This window comes from Myripristis murdjan, chromosome 17, assembly GCF_902150065.1.
Source record: "Myripristis murdjan chromosome 17, fMyrMur1.1, whole genome shotgun sequence".
NCBI classification, from domain to species: Eukaryota; Metazoa; Chordata; class Actinopteri; order Holocentriformes; family Holocentridae; genus Myripristis; species Myripristis murdjan.
This window is the reverse complement of record NC_043996.1, coordinates 18,321,261-18,339,374: the sequence shown is the minus strand read 5'-3', so window position 1 is coordinate 18,339,374 and position 18,114 is coordinate 18,321,261. Positions and strand designations below refer to the sequence as shown.

Sequence of the window (18,114 nt, the reverse complement as noted above, 5' to 3'; positions counted from 1 at the left end):
TCATGTCTATGCGTCTTAAAGGTAGACCAGCATTTTATGTCTGTCTGGCCTGCTTAGTCTGTCTGCCTGCTGCCGTGAGTCTGGCAGCCTTGTCTGAGTCTCTAGCTCTGGCAGAGTACTAACAGTTCTTATCTAGCCTTTTGTGCCGATCTTCAATATCAGACAGGGCTATCCAGGAGAAGAGATGTTATTTTTATGATATTAAAAGTGCGGTAGAAGCTGGAAGTTTTCTTTTTTTGTCCACATGAAATCTTGAGGGAGTTTAAGGTGGAATGTAGGAGATAAAGGATTTTATTGCCTTTTTCCCCCCACCGCCTTTTTTGGTCGACTGCAGTATATTGTTGTTTGTGTTGCTGTTAAGGCAATATGCCTGGCAAAGGCATGAGAAGTCATAATAACAAAAGAGGGAGAAAGCAGGTTATCCATCTCAGAGGAGGAGGAGAAGGAAATGCATGGATAAACACTTCCTGCGATTGGGCCATAGGGGGTGTGCAGCAAAAAAGTGTGAAGCGTGCAGCCGTGAAAGTACAATTCTCTTTTGGTAGCAAACACCATCTGTCAGGAACACTGGTGAGCTCATCAACAAAGTGAAGACACCCCCGGCATCACTCACACACTAGCAGACAATCACACAGACAGGCTTAGCCACAGTTCAGTGGTTAAGCCTGTCTGTTAGCATGAAGCCACCGGCAGTGAAGGTTTTGCTCTGTCAACCCATCATAGAACATAATTATCCAAATATATCAAGATGGATAGATTTAAGTGTGGATAAACATGTACGTAGATGAATGAATGAATGAATGGAAATCTATTCATTGTGCATGTGTCCTTTCTGCCTGACAAGATCCACACACCCTCTCCCAGGTAACTGTTTAAGCAGTTGCTTTCATGAGAAGTGTTCTAGTATTTACCAATGCATAGATGTACCGCATAATGGGGGGTGTGGCTTGCAGAGCATTCCTTGGATCTGACACATTAGACTTATCACTCCATAATATCAGAAATCTTAAATCACCAAAGTGACTGTGCTTGCACCATTTCTTTTTTTTTTAACAAGTCAGACATGTTATCATGTCTCACCTGAATACGGTAAAAGTGTAGCTAATTGCAGTGGATGTTTCTAGCTCTTGAATCCAATCAACAAGTCAAGGCAGGATGAAAAGCATGCTACATACTGATTTTGGATATGGTGATATTAAAATCTGATTCATAAAGTTAGTAAGGTCAAACGATATATAAGAGTGTCACTGCAAAGGATGTTGCAGTATTTATGAGATTGTGTGTGTGTGTATGTATGGTTGTAAGTATGTATTTGTGAGGGACCAAGTACTAGGTACTAGGTTTGTGAACATTTATTTTCTCAAGGCACGGAGAGTAGGCCTATATTATATATGTTCAGTGTATAATACTGTGCACCCTATGGACAAATACACACACACATACACACACACACACATTTAGAGACAAGGGCTGTGGGTCAGTGTGGTATTAGAGGGCCCCTGATGGCAGGCTTAGTATTGAAGGGCAGGAGGGCATCAGAACGCTCAACATCCATTGTGCCCACGCATTTTCTGCTGAACTCTCTCTCTCTCTCTCTCTCTCTCTCTCTCTCTCTCTCTCTCTCTCTCTCTCTCTCTCTCTCTCTCTCTCTCTCTCTCTCTCTCACACACACACACACACACACACACACACATGCATAAACAGACACACACAGAGACACACAACCACTAACATTTTATTTCAGTCATTATAATAAGATCAACACAGATTATGAATGCCATTGACTATTTTTTTTTTCCAATTTGTGTGTCAGAAAGGTGTGTGACACTTTTACACATCATTAAAGGTGTATAAAACATGTTGCACAACCTGTCTTTAGCAGTGTCCTGTCCAGCAAATTAGGTGATGCTGTGCCATCTGTGAACATGATTCTGACCTCAGCTCTCCCCCTGATCTTGAACCAGATAGTCATCTTAGACAAATCAGCCTAATTAGTCCCCTGTGTTGCTGGTGTATTTGTATCTCATTGTCAGAGGCAAAGATAACTTCTCATCAAAGCCTATAAGGCCACAAAGGTGTGCGACAGCTGTTCCCGCTGGCAGAGGAAACACATTCCTGATGTCAGCGGCTGCCCGGGCAGGATATGGCCAACCTGCGCTGGTGTTAGCAGGATTATTCTGGATTGGCCCCAAGCCCACTACAGCCCACTACAGCCTGCTGCTCCCCTGGACCCAGCACGCACCTGCCTTTCATGTCGGAAGACTTGGAAGAAGGACAGAAGTGTGGAGATTAAGGGAGAAGTGCTATGTGTTATAGGGTCTGAGGAGGGCTGGCTGAAAGGTTACGTAAAAGAGGAAGGGGTGGAAAAGTGATGGGGCGAGAGGACAGGGCATAGGGGTGAAAGGTCAGGAAAAAGTTTGAGCCATGAAAGTTAAAGTTAAAGTGACAGAACGCAAAGCTGAATAATGTGAACCGAGATGTTGTGCGAGGAACTTAAAAGAGGCTTGTGAGCAGCACTTGTGAGAAGCATGTGAGTAGTGCTGACGTGAGAATGGAAGGTTGAGGGCTGAGGATCACAGAAGACGATTGCAACACACAAACCTATGATTCAATCTACCGTGAGAGAGGAGGGTTAGGAGGGCGGGTTGGGGATTTGGTGCTTGTTTGCTCTGCCAGGCCGAGTCGAACCAGTCCACCCCTCCATCTTTCCGTCCTAGGTCCTGGACTGAGCTGTGGCCCCGTGGGACTGGCGTGTGTAGAGGCCGGCTGGCCAGCAGATGTAGTGGCTGTGTCCCGGTGCGGATATTACCAGCAGGACTGCCATTTCCCCTAGCCTTTCATCTGGAGCTCAAGCGGCTGAGGGAGAGCTCCGCAGGGCAGAGGAGGGTAGGGCAGGAGGGGACAGGGGGATCAGAGATGGCTTTGGCTGGGCTGGAAGATGGTGTGTGTTGGGGATGTATGCAGCAGGAGTGAGTCACAGTTTTTCTCAAAAGATGTGCAAAGTCATCTCTTTTGTCTGTCTTGACCTTTTGCATTGCATTGCGTGACTTTTTCTGTATTTGTTGTGACACAAGCTATGAGTCATATTGAGACATTTCAAATGTTACCCCGTTCCCCTTGAAATGAATATGGGGAATCACGCCCTCAGTGCAGGACATTCAGAGGGCTATTGATTTAGACTAATATCTGCTCGAACCCCTTCGTCAGCACTCAAACCAGCTGAAAGCCATTCTCTTTAATGATAATAACTGCATCACATGTTCTTTATCGTTCGCATCAGCACTTGCGATCAACCATCTTTTCCATTTTCCCACTGTCCCCATCCATCCCTTTTTACACCATCATCCTCTGCACCTCTCAGCAGGCACTATTTTCTGGCTAGCTTGGCATATTCTGCCCTGTGGTTTTTATGGCAGTTTGAGAGCATATTAGCTTGAAGGGCTCCCCAGGCACATGGTCATCAGAGATGGAGAATGGTTTTCATTAGCCAGCATCATCATTTCCTCTCTAAGCAGTATCAGCGAGGCCTTTATGGTTGAGACACTCCAGCACACCTCTGGGATCCTGGCTTTGGAAACACAAAGAATCTCTGGTGTCCCAACAGGTTATAAACCAGAGGAAGTGGTGGGAGTCAAGTACCTAGACAGTCAGTGAAAATGTTATATATAATTCAGGATTTGGTTTGACAGCTATCAAGTTTACTAGCATAGACGAGAAATGGTAGTGACTCAATGTCTTGTTATCCTAACCACATAAAACTCTTAACCACCACAGCAGCAGCTCTAATTTCACAAGAAACCCTTATAACACATTTGGGTTTCCAAGCAGTAAATGGCATTTTAAAGATGGTTAAAACTGGTGTTCAGACTCATAACCTATTCCCTGAAATCTGCAAAGTCAGTAGATATGGCTTGATTTTTATTGTGTGCATAACACCCTTGCACCACATCCTGGCGCACGCACACACACACACACACACACACACACACACACACACACACATTCCACTGGCACAACAAGCTATTGAGGTGTGACTGGGAAGACACCTCATCAGTATTCAGTGAATCTATGAGGAAATCTTTTGTTGCTGGCCGCACACACCTAATTATATTAGCATTATCGACAGGCAGACCTTGGGCTCAGGGGGCTTGGAGATGGCCCCGGTTTATTTAGGCGGGTCTTGGCCTGCTGCTTTATCAATCCCTCAACCCAGGCTTCTCTGCTGGGGGTTGAAATGGGGAGGGGTAGGTGATGGGAGGGGTTGCTGAGTGCCCCCCTTGACCTTGCGGAGGCTGGAGCCCAGCCCTGGCTACTAACACAGCGACATGCATTCCTGCTGTAACACAGCACTGAGCAAATAAAGGCAGACATTCCACTGATATTGAAAAATACAGTAGGAGGATAAGCAGGGATGAGTCTGATCCTCTTTGTCTCAGCTCAGCCTGGTATGCAGGGGAAAATACAGACTAAGTGAGGGGAGAAAGAGAGAAAGTATGGCAGGACATCATGTGGGTTTTTCCCACTGAACAGCCAGTCTCGCTCTGTCTCTCTCTCTCAGACACACAAACACGCACAAGCACACAAATGCCAAAGCCTTGCATGTCTGTTTGTACTTTTGGATACATGGATTTTGTCCACCCAAGCAATCAAGCCATATACATGGCACCGCCATAACTGCCATAAACTATAGCTAAAATGAGACAATATATGGTATATTGACGATGACGATGATGATCTATTTTAATAATCGAATGGTTTGAAGAGTATGCCGCAAGTGCATTTTGGGTGTGTTCAATTAACTTTTGATATTTTAATGGTGGAAAAAAGGGTCATCGCATCAGGTGCATGGGTTAAGCGGGTTGTAATAAATCATGGGTGTGTTTTGGACGTCACATACAGCAAACCAATCCAACTCCCTTTCCCTTCAAAAGCCAGGTGCGCTTGCGCCTTGGCAGACTGCTATTGTAATGGTGTATTTGCCAGGTAAGAAGTAACGCTTCTCTGCAGAGGCAATGGACCATCTCTGGCAACAGCAGGAACAGGATTCACCAAAACTCACTGAGGTGAAGCTGGTATTCCTGTGGGTGTAACAAGCAAAGTGTAAACGTGTTGTGCACATGATTATGTAGGCACGCATTACTATCACGATGATGCACGCTTAAAATAACAGTTAAGTACTGCACTATTGACTTCAGATATGGTTTTTGTTGATCAATCATGCAGTCACTTTCAACTGCCTGAAGATAACAAAGTGCGCCTTACCACACCTCATTTTAAGACCAACGCGTGGGAAAATGATACCTGTGCTGGTTGGAAACTAGCAAAGACACTTGTGTCTCATTTTGTACCAGGTGTAAGATTGAGCCATGGGTGACAGTTCTGCAAACTCTGGAACGCCAACAAACTCACGAGACACTCCACAGATGTGAACTTTTGTTTTAAAGGGAAAATACTGTCGAAGTATCTGTCTAGATAGCTGAGGTGCATTAGTATTGCATGAGTGGTCAGATAATGGAGGTTTGTAGCAATGAGCCAATTTTTGTATTGACTACATGCAGCATGTGTGTGTGTATGTGTGAAAGGGACTGAGCATGCAAGACAAGCCACTTCATTAAAGGCCTATCTTATTGACCAGCGGTTAGAGCGACAAAGCTCTTCTCCCTTATCCATAATTGATGTGGCAATTAGAGCTGAACCTGAAACACAGTGTCAGGACTGAAGGCTGGGAGGGGGCTGACCCCTCACTGCATCAGCTGATTACAGATCAGATAAGAAGGGACACTGATAGTGTGCTTAGTGCAGAGTTGTGACTAATAGAATTCACACTGCAGTCCAAAGTTATGTAACCAAGCAAAAGTTTATATGAAACCACTTGACTTCATCGCACAAAATCAAATATTTATAACATCACGGCAAGATTTTCCTCTCAAGCCCACACAGACTTAAGAAAGCACTTTGAAGATGAAAAAGCAAGAATCACATAGATCAGTTAAATCCAGTGAGATGGTCACTGAAGCAACGGAGAGCTGCATCACATCCTCAGCATCTTCCTTTTTGTGCACTGCTGCAACACAGTGTCGATTAGCCAGTGGCAGCCTAATAACAGTTTACTCACACCAAAGCCTTTTTTCCACACTTCAACTCCATAGCCCTTAGTGTCACTTGCAGAGCAACACCAAGTTCACACTGTCACTGAATGTCTCATTATGCTCCTGTCACACCAGGCGAGGCTCCACAGTGTGTGAATGTATTTCAGAGAGAATGAAGGCTGCCGAGGAGCAAAATGCAGGTGAAAGCATTCATCTTGAGACAAGAGAAAGGCTGAAACAAGCAACGCGGCAGGTAAGTGTGTGGGCAGGTGAGAGGTGCAGGTGTGAAACATTATGTCAGAAGACACACAGTGACACCTGATAGAGTGTGTCTGACTGGGTCTCACTGTGCACTTCCTCCTAATGGATGCTGGTGATGAAGTGTGTGCAAGAGGAAGGGAGACAGAGAGTTAGAATGAGTACTTATATCTTTGTCCTTCATGCTTGTCTGTCTGCAAGGACAACGAGACACCTGTCAATGCAATGAGGCATCCGGTATATGTGTGCATGCATGCGTGCAAGAGTATGGGTGGCTGTGTGAACACTCATATCAGTTTGTCAAAATGAGTGTTCTAGTGGGCATAGTGGCTTGTGTGTGTCTCTGTGTGTGTTTGGGGTGTGTGTGTGTGTGTGTGTGTGTGTGTGTGTGTGTGTGTGTGTGTGTGTGTATACATATATCATGGGTGAGTTGCAAAGAGGCTGCTTTCTCCTCAGGATTCTCCTCCATCTTGAGAACCTGTCACATCGGCTGGTGGAGGTCTCTGTCCTCCCAGGGCCCCTTTTGCCTGTGTGTGTGTGTGTGTGTGTGTGTGTGTGTGTGTGTGTGTATGTCTGTGTGTATGTGTGCATAGGGGAGTAAATCTTAATCCTCTATACCCCATTACAGCCAAGAAACGTACCGGGCAGATTCCATTCTGCTGGTCTCTGCTCCCCAGTTGCCATGCTGGTATGCGTGTTGCTAGGTTAGCTTTAGGCTAGGATGTGTACCCCACTGGTGCCCCTGTATTTTTGTACCCCCTTTACCCCAGAAATGGCCTGCCAGAGACCCTGTACCAGCCTTGGATTCCCTACACAGGTTGCCTGTGAACCAGGGGGACAGTTCCCAAAGAAATGTGCACGTGGATATGTGTGTGTGTGTGTGTGTGTGTGTGTGTGTGTGTGTGTGTGTGTGTGTCTCAGTATCAGTGTGTTCCTCAGAATAAAGAATAGGGAGATTAGTTTGAAGGAGTGAGGAACCCCTGCCTGACATGGCACTGCATAAAGAGGGAGTTTTGGACAAAAAACAGCACAGAGATGGATGGCCTGTAATGAACTGTGTGAATTTGTCTCTCTTTTGTCTCCACCCAAGCCTCAACCCCTTTAGGAAAAGAAAAAAAAAGGTTTGGTGTGAATAGAGATAAAGAATGGTCGTGAGAGTGTTTGGGAAAGGATTGTGTGTATATGCGAGGAACCTTAAAACAGATGGAACCCAAAGAGCATTAGTGATTTCCAGCTCTAGGAAACACTGTTGCCCCTGGTCCATAGCCACAGAACAATCTTTTATCAGTCTTTGTTTCTCCAAAGGTCTGATCAAAGACAGATGAATAGCTCTGTGACTTGGTAATGCTGTCCTTGTGTAAAACAAAGAAGAGATTTGTCCATATAGCTTGCTTGCTCATGGCTGCCTATCAACAATATTAATAATGATGTTGCAGGGCACCCCGGTGGCTCAATTGGTAGAGCATGTACAATGTCTGTTAACATCACGGCAAACAAACCTAAGTCCCTGTCTCTTTTTCCATACCTGCTTCCTCCTAATGAGGGTCGCTGGGGTTGGAGCCTATCCCATATACTGTATGGAAGGCAATGAAACATAAACACACCAACACACTCAAACACATTCACATCTATGGCAATTTAGAGCTGTCAGTTCACCTGACCTGCATGTCTTAAGACTGTGGGGAAAAAAAACCCTGCAAACATGGCACAGGCATGGCAATTCCATCCTGAAAGGACCAGAACTTGTATTCCTGCTTGTTGTGAGACGACAAACACTGACTACTGAGCCACCAGGGAGACCTATACTTTGAAGAGTTTCTGTGTTTGTTGTTTTTGTCTCTTCTTTGTCTCCACTCTGAGCAGCAAGAGCATCTTGCCAGCAAAACAGCAGGATACACGGCAGGTAGCTGCCCTGCAAATATCTGCCAAAGGTCACTCATCAGGTTGGATCAGAGGAGACTGTTCTATCTCTGTTCATGACTGAGAGTAATGACACAAGTCATTTTTAGTGGCTTTGGGGCAACTGAAAGTGGTGAGCTGGCGCCCATGTTCCAAGGACATATTGGCTATTGCATAAAGATCTCGTTTTACAGCAAATAAGGATTGATCTAGCCAATCAACAGTGTCATTACCCAGCCGGTTGGCAGAACTGACGTGTTTCTGAGTCACGGTAGAACAAGAGGAAAGAGAGGGACAGTTATATAGTCTGTATTTTTGTTGTCTCTTTGATGTGCTCACTGGCCTCAGCTTCATAGTGGAACCAAGCGCACGCAATGGACAGCAGTGTCTAGCTAATCACATCCCTGTCACACTACATAACTCAGACAGTGTGTGTGCGTATGTGCGCACACATATGCACGCATCATGGACATAGTATAATGTGTGAGCCTGTGTAAATGCTTACGTGAATATGTGTGTCTGTCTGAGGGGGGGAAAAAAATGTGTGACTGAAATAATAGTTCTTGTGTCAGAGGTCACCCCGGTTAATCAAATGTCGCTGTGAGGCAGATCCAGTGGCCTTGTCACATTCCAGACCCATCAACTGCTTTACAGCCCCCTCCAGCCCTCTGCCATCTCCTTCCGACCGCTGAGCAGAGAGAAGGCCCTCCAGGTCAAGGCAGAGGTGTGAGGAAAGAGAGTGGGAGAAAGACAGGAAGACAAAAAGTACTGACCTCCACCCACCTCTACCACACTCCCTCACTGCGCCACAAATCAAACCTCCACCTGCTGGTGTTTTTATATAATGGTGCGCAGCAGGCAGACAAGCTCAAACTGCCACAGGTGTATAAAGGCCAAATAAGGCAAAATTCTTATGTAAATCCTAGGTGGGATTTTAAGGCACACTGTGTCTATGTATGTAAGGCACATCACTAGCAGAGTAAAGAGTTAAGACACACAAATCTGGGACTATACTGAAATAGAAATGAATGAATTAAAATACAATAGAATGAAGTATATTGACCTCAGTCATTCCAGTTGTTAATTTACATAGCCTGTGTGTCTCCTAATCCCCCCCCCCCCCCCCCCCACCCCCCCCCCTTTTTTTTTTTTTTTTTTTTTTTTTTTTTTGGGAAGAATAGAATAGAATAGAATGGAATGTAATAAAACAGAAATTGGTTTGTGGTTCTTTTAGTTAGTTCAGTCTGGAAAAGCTGCCCAGTCATCTAGATAGCAGATAGCATGACAACTTGCTAAGCCCCACTATACAGTAGCACCATTCCTCACTGGATTACTGAACTGTGGCTAGATTTCAGCCAAGACTGCCACACACACATATGCACAGTACCCCCCCTCCACCTCCCCAATCACCACCACACACAAACACACACACACTCCCACACCACACATAGATAGACCTGAGTTACCTGGGTCAAATCATCAGTCACTGGAGCTGCTCCTCAACAAACTCCCTGCCCAGCTATTTCCACATTGGTCACAAGTGCTGCCAAGGCTGTCCATTTGTGTGTGTGTGTGTGTGTGTGTGTGTGTGTGTGTGTGTGTGTGTGGGTGAGTATGCATTTTATGCATGCATGGTTCTTGTTTGCATTCATATGTGTGTATATTTTTGTCTGTGCATTACGTAGTGTTTATGAGGAAGAGAGAGCGAGACAGTCTAAATCTTATCAGCAGAGGACAGAGGGGGAGCTGTTTGAGAACAGTTCGCTTCTTCGTTTTGCATAGGTTTGAGGATTTAAATTAATCTCCGTGGCAGCAGTGGTTATGTGCTGGCAAACAGAAAGAGAGAGAGAGAGAGAGAGAGAGGGAGAAGGAGGAGCATAGTGCTATAGAACTGGCATGGTTGCCCAGAGAACCATCATGCAATTTTCTATCCCTTAGATGTTTAAAAAAAAAAAAAAAAAAAAAAATGATGGCCAGGGTTCTTGTTATTCTTTCCACCCACCTTCCAGTCCCTCTTCCTCCCTTCCTCTCCCTCTCTCTCTCTATCTCTCTCCTCTCATCCCTCCTTCCCTTTGGCTAGAGCCTGAGGTCCACCTCTTCCTCAGAGCTGTGGCCAGGCTTGTTAGAAGCAGCTGTTGTGCTGCTTGGCCAGAGGGAAACAGAGGCTTCTCCAGCCACACAATCCTTCCCATCTGGAGCGGCATTAGTGGCCATGGACACTTTGGACCTCTTCTCACACACCGAGCCAATCCAGAGGTCAACAAGGTGGCACAAGGCTGGGGATCCCTTCTTAACTGGCTACAGCCTTAGGTTGACTTACATGTCTGAGGGAAATCTAGTTCTTTGAGTGCAGGACTGTTTTTGTTGTTATTTTGGTGTGTCTGTGTGTGTCTGTGTGTGTGTGTGTGTGTGTGTGTGTGTGTGTGTGTGTGTGTGTGTGTGTGTGTGTGCACTTCATGTCTCCACACATCTTTGTGTGTGTAATTTTCGAGGCAGCACAACTACCATACTTCAGAAGAAGAGCGACTGTTTGATGCCATTAGACTGACATGATCCCCGTTCTTCTTCTACTCCACAGGCCTGTGCACCCCAGGCCTTATTGACCAATGAACGGCAGCAGACGTCACTGACACAGCATGCATACGCACACACACTGTACGCACACACATGTTCACATGGCTTCCCGGACATGAGCTCTGTGGTTAAGCTGTCATGGCCCTGAGATCTTTAAACACTGGAGCCATATTTGTCTCTCTGTTCCCTCCTCCTTTCCTTGTTTTTCTTTGTCGTCCTCCATATCCTTCCCACATTTACAACAGTTTCCACATCCTAAGGTACAGGATTTTTTTTTTTTTTTTTTTTTTTTTTTCTGTCAGTTCAATTCCAGAGCTCATTTCATTGATCATTTGCGGTAATGGAAATAGCATGTCAGTGTGCCATCACAAGGCCTTGAAGTCATTCTAGGTGAAACTGATTCTATCTGCTATGAGTGGCAATGCATATTCAGCGTCATTCTGAGAGGCCAGTGTAAATATTGGTGAACCATTTTCCTCCTTAAACCGCTAACTCATCCTTCACTCTTTCTCTTTCCCACCCTCTGTTTTTTTTTTTTTTTTTTTTTTTTTTTTCTGTCTTGGTCGCTCTCCCTTCTTCACTCCCTCCACATTTGGGGGATTTACACATGAGCCAGCTTATGAAGCAAGGCTTATCTGTTAACATTGTATCATTACGACCAGAACAACATCACATTCCATTATTCCCCTGCTCCCACCATTTTTTTGTGCCTCAAGTTGTTGCATGCTTTCAGGGGCTTAGTGCGTGTACACAACCATTTTAATACACTTCTTCTCAGTTCATAAAAATATGTTGTTTCACAGCAAAGTCTCTATTCCCCCATTTATAGCATTTTATTTATTTGATGTATCTTCTGAACATATGTATTCCTTTGGAGGCTCTTTTTAGAAGCTACAGCTAACTTCTAGAAAAATTCACAGTCTCCTCTGTCAGCCTTTCTTCTCAGACACAACCACATAAGAGGCTTTTGCAGGGAAACAGCTCAGCTGACAGAGAAGAAATGTCTGGAAAAGGGGCTCGCCATGGCAGTAGGCTTCTGCTCACATCTGAGATCCGTCTTTCAGACTTAGACAAGTATATTTTATGTCAAGGCTGGGTCTTTTTCATCCATGCACGACTGTGCCCATATGAGGGAAAAAATTATACTTTTCACATATATTTCAGAGTATAAAAGATATATCTCAAAGCAGAGAATTCAAGTCAAACATATTTATTAAATGTATTCCCAGTGTAAAAACCTCAAATAAATATAACATACTGTAATTTTCGGTCCATTTTCTGTATATTTTAACAATATTTCTTAATGATGTATGTGAAATGTATTTTTTACAGTATGGGTGAAATTCAGTGAATGGAGAGTTAGTGCAGATTCACAGTTTTGGTGCAAGTGTGTGTGTGTGTGTGTGTGTGTGTGTTTTCTCAGTGATGGGCAGTTTGAAACAAGCTCTCGGGTACCATACCTAAAACACAAAGCTGAGCTACCTCAGCTGTTGTCACTGAATGCTACAAGACACAATCACCCAAAAGGTGAGGACATGAGAAAATAATTGTAGGTATGCTATTCTACAATGATGCAACCCTTTCTCTAACAGCAAACACGCCATTATGTATTTATTTATTTATTTTCTTCATCTGCCCGTTGATGTGCCATGTTTCTCACATCAAATAAATGTTGTATGCCTTGTTGGTGCTGAAATTTTGCTGGATGCTTACCCACAGATGATTAATTGTTGTGTATAGTGGGAATCTGTTCTGTCAGCTTGTTATAATTTGGCATGAGCCAAAGTACCAAAATTCATTCTGTTTTCTCTTTCAATATGGAGCCAAAAACTTAACATCTATAGCTAAAATTTTATACATTTGTGGAGGGGAAAAGGGTTGCAGAGAGGCAGCCCACACGTGATCAATGTGATCAAAGTTACTAGTTGCTGGGGAAAAGAGGAACAGTGTGGGAAGATGATTGGCTCGTTGAGGGACTCACCTTAGCTGGTATCAATGCTCAGCTTTGTAAACTGTTTATTATATTTATCTTTTTTTTTTTTTTTTTTTTACACAAAGTACACAAAGTGGTTTAGCACCAGGCCTTCCCCAAAGCCTTCCATTTATGAAAAAGATACTGTAACAAGTTGGCATCACTGCAGTCTGTCTTGTAATTGGTTGCTCTGGCAAAGCCTACGCTCTGTTAATTAGCCAGTTGGTTAGCCTTCAGTAGCGTAGCACTAGTGTTTTGCTGGCCCATTCAACTGCTGTGTTCTGATATCTCCCTAATGAGATGCAGCCCATTTCCATTGAAACAATAACAGCAATCTGATTTGGGATAAATGATGTCTTTGTCTATTGTCTACTGGAACAACAAAAACCACTGGCACAAGAAACACTTCTCTCTCCCAAGAGCTCTGCCTAGCCCTATTCACACACACTCACACACAAGCGCACACACAGGCATACAGTATGTACACAAACACAAGTGCAACGTAGGGATGGGCTGATATGCGTGCTGAGTGCTGTGAAAGAATTTATTCTTAGATTTACGCATCTGATCAAGCTGGGTGTGAAACAAAAAAGAATCCATCTTGGATTGCAGCTTGAAAAGAGCAATACATTTTAGACACTGAGGTTGCTGAGTAGTAGATTCAGTGAGGTTTTCAGAGCTTTCTGCACGGTGTGCGATTAATTTTTGTGTTGTGACAACCGGAATACTTAGCACACACCTGTCTGCCAAGCTGTCTCTCGGCCAGAGTGCCATATAGTGGAGGTTTTAGCAGTCTTGAAGCCTTTTATTAGACAGCCGAGTTTCAGACAGATTGAGCTGCACACACATACACACACATGCACACACAGACTGCTTGGAGTCATCATTGCAAGCTTGGCCTGTATGTGTGATAGTGACAGCTTAAAGAGAGGGTTTGACACTGGGCTTTAGCCCACAGTGTGGCAGAGCCAATGCCCTGATAACTGTCTTACCCTCCCTTTCTTTGGCATCAGCCATCCACCGATCCCTCCTCCCTCTCTGGATATTGTAGTCTCCCCATTCACACAAAGCTTGCAAAGCCATCTTTAACTCCAACACAAAGACACAAACTGAATGTGTGACAATTATGCAGTCTTAGCAGTGGAGTTAGGTGTCTTAATTGAGAACTGGGAGTGTGTGGTGCACCTGCTGTGCCGGGGGTTGTAATCTCCCTCTAATCCATTGTTGGGATGGGCTTTGCTGAGCTGGGATCCCTGACATTTATGGGAGAGGAGAGGGGAGGAGAGAGGAGAAGGATGAGTAATGAGCAGAAGGAATCCATTTCCTTCTTGACTTTAGAGACACTGACATGCAGTTATGACCCAGAGGGAAAAGCTATGGCAAGAAGGACAGACACAGACATAAAGAGGAAGATGATCTGAATCAGGCCGATGGGACATATTTCGCTGTTGTCAGGCAAAAATCTAGCAACTCCAGTTTTGCTCATTTTCCAGCTTCACTTCAGTTGAAGAATTACATGGTTCCTCTGTGGCTTGAGAAAATTTCCAAACTTCGTGAGCTTATGAAACTCATTAAATGCCCATTAGGTCAACTCAAAAATACATGGAAGTGAATCTGGAAAACAGAGTTGTTTTTCTTAGTTCCTCAAAAGTAGACATTTTGGAGATGTGAGGACTGCAATAGCATGAGAAACAGAAGTTATCAGGATGGAGCATGAACAGAAAAAGAGACTGGAAGAACAGCAGGGCGCAGACAACATGAGTGAACTCTCTTACTGGAAAGCTGGGATTTCACTGATGTCAGCAGGAAAGTTGAATGTGTTTGTGTGTGTATGTGTGTGTGTGTGTGTGTGTGTGTGTGTGTGTGTGTGTGTTTGTGATGACTGTGATAAAATAGGTGCTTAATGTCTGCCCTGTATGCCCTACCCCCCATCAGGCTGATTTATCTCTGATTGGCTGCAATGACACTGTGAGGGCTGTCCATCATCTCCCCCTGGAAATTAGACAGTGTGTGTGTGTGTGTGTGTGTGTGTGTGTGTGTGGGCTTATGTTGGTTGGGGGAGACGGGAGCCTTCCATTTTTATTTCAGTTCTGTCCCTGTGCTGAATAACACAGTATGCACTGTCGCAGGCTTGATGTGTGTAGCTGTGTGACAAAAGAGACTGTGAGAGTGAGTAGGTAGCTGAGGATGAGTGCTGCGGGACTACTTGATTTTCGTGGCAACAGTACTATAGATGCAGCTTCTGTAACAATGATCAGAATAGCTATTTGCATTTTTTTTTCAAAGCAACACAGTAGTAGTTTAAAAGGGGCAACTGTCATAATAGGGCACTGCAGATATGAAACAGACACAGCTCCACATCCTCGGTTTAATTGGAAAGGTTACAGGTACATACAAATTTTAAACTAACTGATTTTTAAAATGACACAAATGGGTATCAAGCAACTGTGGAAAGAGAAGGCCCTGACATACAATCTTACAACTATGCTAATCAACATCATATGCTCAGTTTCTTCTATGAAGTGTTACAAATAAAAAGTTACAGTATTAGTAGTTACCATACACCAGATCTTACAATTGCTTACTTAGTCTCACCTGCTTGATAAATGACTCAAATAATTTATTAGTTATCAAATTATAATCAGTTAATCATCTCTTGACCAACAATCACAGTCATCTCAGCACTACTGTTAAAACACACTGCTACCATGATGAGAACTTTGTAGAAGAGTTATGGAGCGGTTTGCCATGGTCATTTGGCTGGCACAGCATAAAATGGCAGTTGTGGTTAGTTGCTTCGGTGACAGTGGACGTTAGCAGGGCTTTTAGAGTGTGTCGCACTAGCTTGTGAACTGAAATATGTTGCGCTGCGTTGTACTTGCTAAAAGCAGTAATCGGTGTTAATAGTTACCACTAACTGTTCCAACAATTCTCCATTCCCCTCTGTCAGCAAAGCAGCAGAGAGGGTACACAGGGCACTTCTCAATGCTCCACACTCCACTGCTTGTTTGATTGCTGAAAGAGCTCTCACCTCAGGGAGTCGGCGACTTGCCACAAGTCGGTTTATATGGGAGTTAGCCCGTATAATAGCCACAGTTTCTTTGCAAAAGATACGCATGAAAATGGCCGATCATCCTGTTTTGCTAATTGAAATGGGAAACTCTCCACTCGCGTTCAAGTTCTATGGATGAGCAACATCATTAACCTGTGCTCTTTCTCTTTCTCTCTCAGCACACACAGAGGTGTCCAGTGATGGGAAGCCCACAGGGAGACAGCCTGGAGGTGACCGTCCACATGAGAACCCTCAAAAGCCCCCGGTGGTGAGGGTTAGAGGAAGCTCGCCGCCTGCCAGCCTGGCCCAACCCTGGAGCCTTGCCCTGCTCCTTGCTGCACTGGGCCTGCAGTGGACCCTGTTTTGACGTTAGCACCCACTATTACGCCCCTTTCCCTCCCCCTTGATGCCACACACACACACACACACACACACACACACACGTTTATCATAAAACACATAGTATCCTAACTCCTGTCCTCAACGCACATGGATGGATCGATGAAAAATGAGGAGAACAGAATGCAGAGGAGGACTGGGTGTGGAGGAGATGAGGACAATAACATAGGAGACTGTGGGCGGCGGCTCTTGCGGGGACTTGTTGTCCTGCATCATCATTGTGTGTGTGTGTTTGAAGAAGCCGAACCCACACACACTCATTCACCCAGATTGTCACTAGGCCTGCTGTTTCCTCTGGGCTGCTCTGTATATGTTACGGGCTGGGCGTGTGTGTATAGAGACACTAATACAGCCCTACCACTCTTTGCTTCTCTCTCTCACACACACACCCTCTCTGGGATGGGTTACAAAGCAGGACTGCATTGTTCAGGTTTTTACTTACCTACGCTTACACACACTCCAAAAAACACACAGAACCTCACACACACACAAGCACACAAAGTCCATATCCAAACACATTTTAGGTATACAAACACAGCTGTCTTCCTTTCTCTGCTGATGGTTTTTACTTACCCTTTCTGGCTAAAACCTCATTTTGCCTGTTGCGCCAGTTGCCTACCAGCCAGCAGAGTTCAGCTTGTTTGAAATCTGTCAGCTCACATTATTTTCTTTCCAAGGATTAAGGAATGCATGATAGATTGATAGATCAATCCCAGCTGCCCGGCCCAGAATAGCAGATTTGATAAGCTCTTACGATTGCGTACCTCAGCTGAGATTAGAATGTAATGTTTCCATGTGTAGCGAACGGGCGCACAAGCACGGCTGAGCAGATAGTACAAACAAACGTAGGTGTGTATAGTATGCAAATGTATATAGGCGGAGAGATTCGAAGCAGTATATGAGGTTATGATTCTCTAAAACCTCATCCAACAAAAAGCTCTTTGCCAATAGGGCTGAATGGATTCCTGTTTGATGTCCCCTCAATTGAAGCTTTGAATGAAGAGTGCTTGTCTGCTGCAAAAAAAACAACATCTAAAGTTCTATTTTCTGTTATCAATAAACCAAGAATGTACACCCTTTTCATAACACAATCCACTATATGACCCATTTTGGACATTTGTTCAGAGTCTCTACGTTGTTGATTTTACTAATGTTTATTGTTCATCCTGTTTTTTGTGTGTTTTGCTCATTGAATTGCACATTAATGCATGTATAACCTACCTAGTTATCAAAATTTTGTTATAATAGGATCAGGCATTTTCTTCAGTAAAGCAGCAAAAAAATATATACATATATTGTTTATTCTTTCCCATTGCTTTCCACTGATGGCATGGTCAGGTTAACTTCCTCTCACAAATGAAGGTTTGGAACTTAAGAAGGAGAGGGAGGTTCAGTGACAGATCCCATTGCAACATACAGATTCAAGCGGGTTATACCATTCAACATATGTTAAAAAAATAATAATAATAATAAACATTTAGATTATTTTGTTATAAATGTCAGTGCATCTATTGTGTGATCCAGTGTAGAGGCTGCCATTTTAGAAGTCCCCCTTCATGCATTTATTTTACATCTATCCTTTATTAGTATTGTTAGTATTATTAGTATTCTTTCTTGAATGTCATTCAGGAAAACCAAACTAGTATAACGCAAAACTCCGTCTCTCATTTCTTTACTAAGCAGGCCATTCCATTGGACTTCCATAAGATATTTTTTTTTTTTCCCCCAAATGATTCCTTGTGGGGAAGGAGCAAAAGAGCAGCAGTGGTTCGGCAAACATGCAGCAAAACATGGGACTTCTGTAACGGCTGCATCTGTACTGTCGGTCTGTGCCTGTGTTCTTGTGTACATCAGGAGGTTTTGCTTAGTCG

At 44.1% G+C, this 18,114-nt stretch overlaps 1 protein-coding gene across 1 annotated transcript in view; it reads left to right on the top strand.

Moving 5' to 3' along the window:
* Nucleotides 1-17,272, top strand: part of gpc5c (glypican 5c) — a 102,076-nt gene extending 84,804 nt beyond the window's left edge. Inside the window, exon 9 of the mRNA XM_030073559.1 lies at nucleotides 16,024-17,272. Coding sequence (XP_029929419.1) covers nucleotides 16,024-16,211 — 188 coding nt within the window. The 3' untranslated portion in view covers nucleotides 16,212-17,272. The remainder of the gene's footprint in view (nucleotides 1-16,023) is intronic.
* The last annotated feature ends 842 nt before the right edge of the window (nucleotides 17,273-18,114 follow it).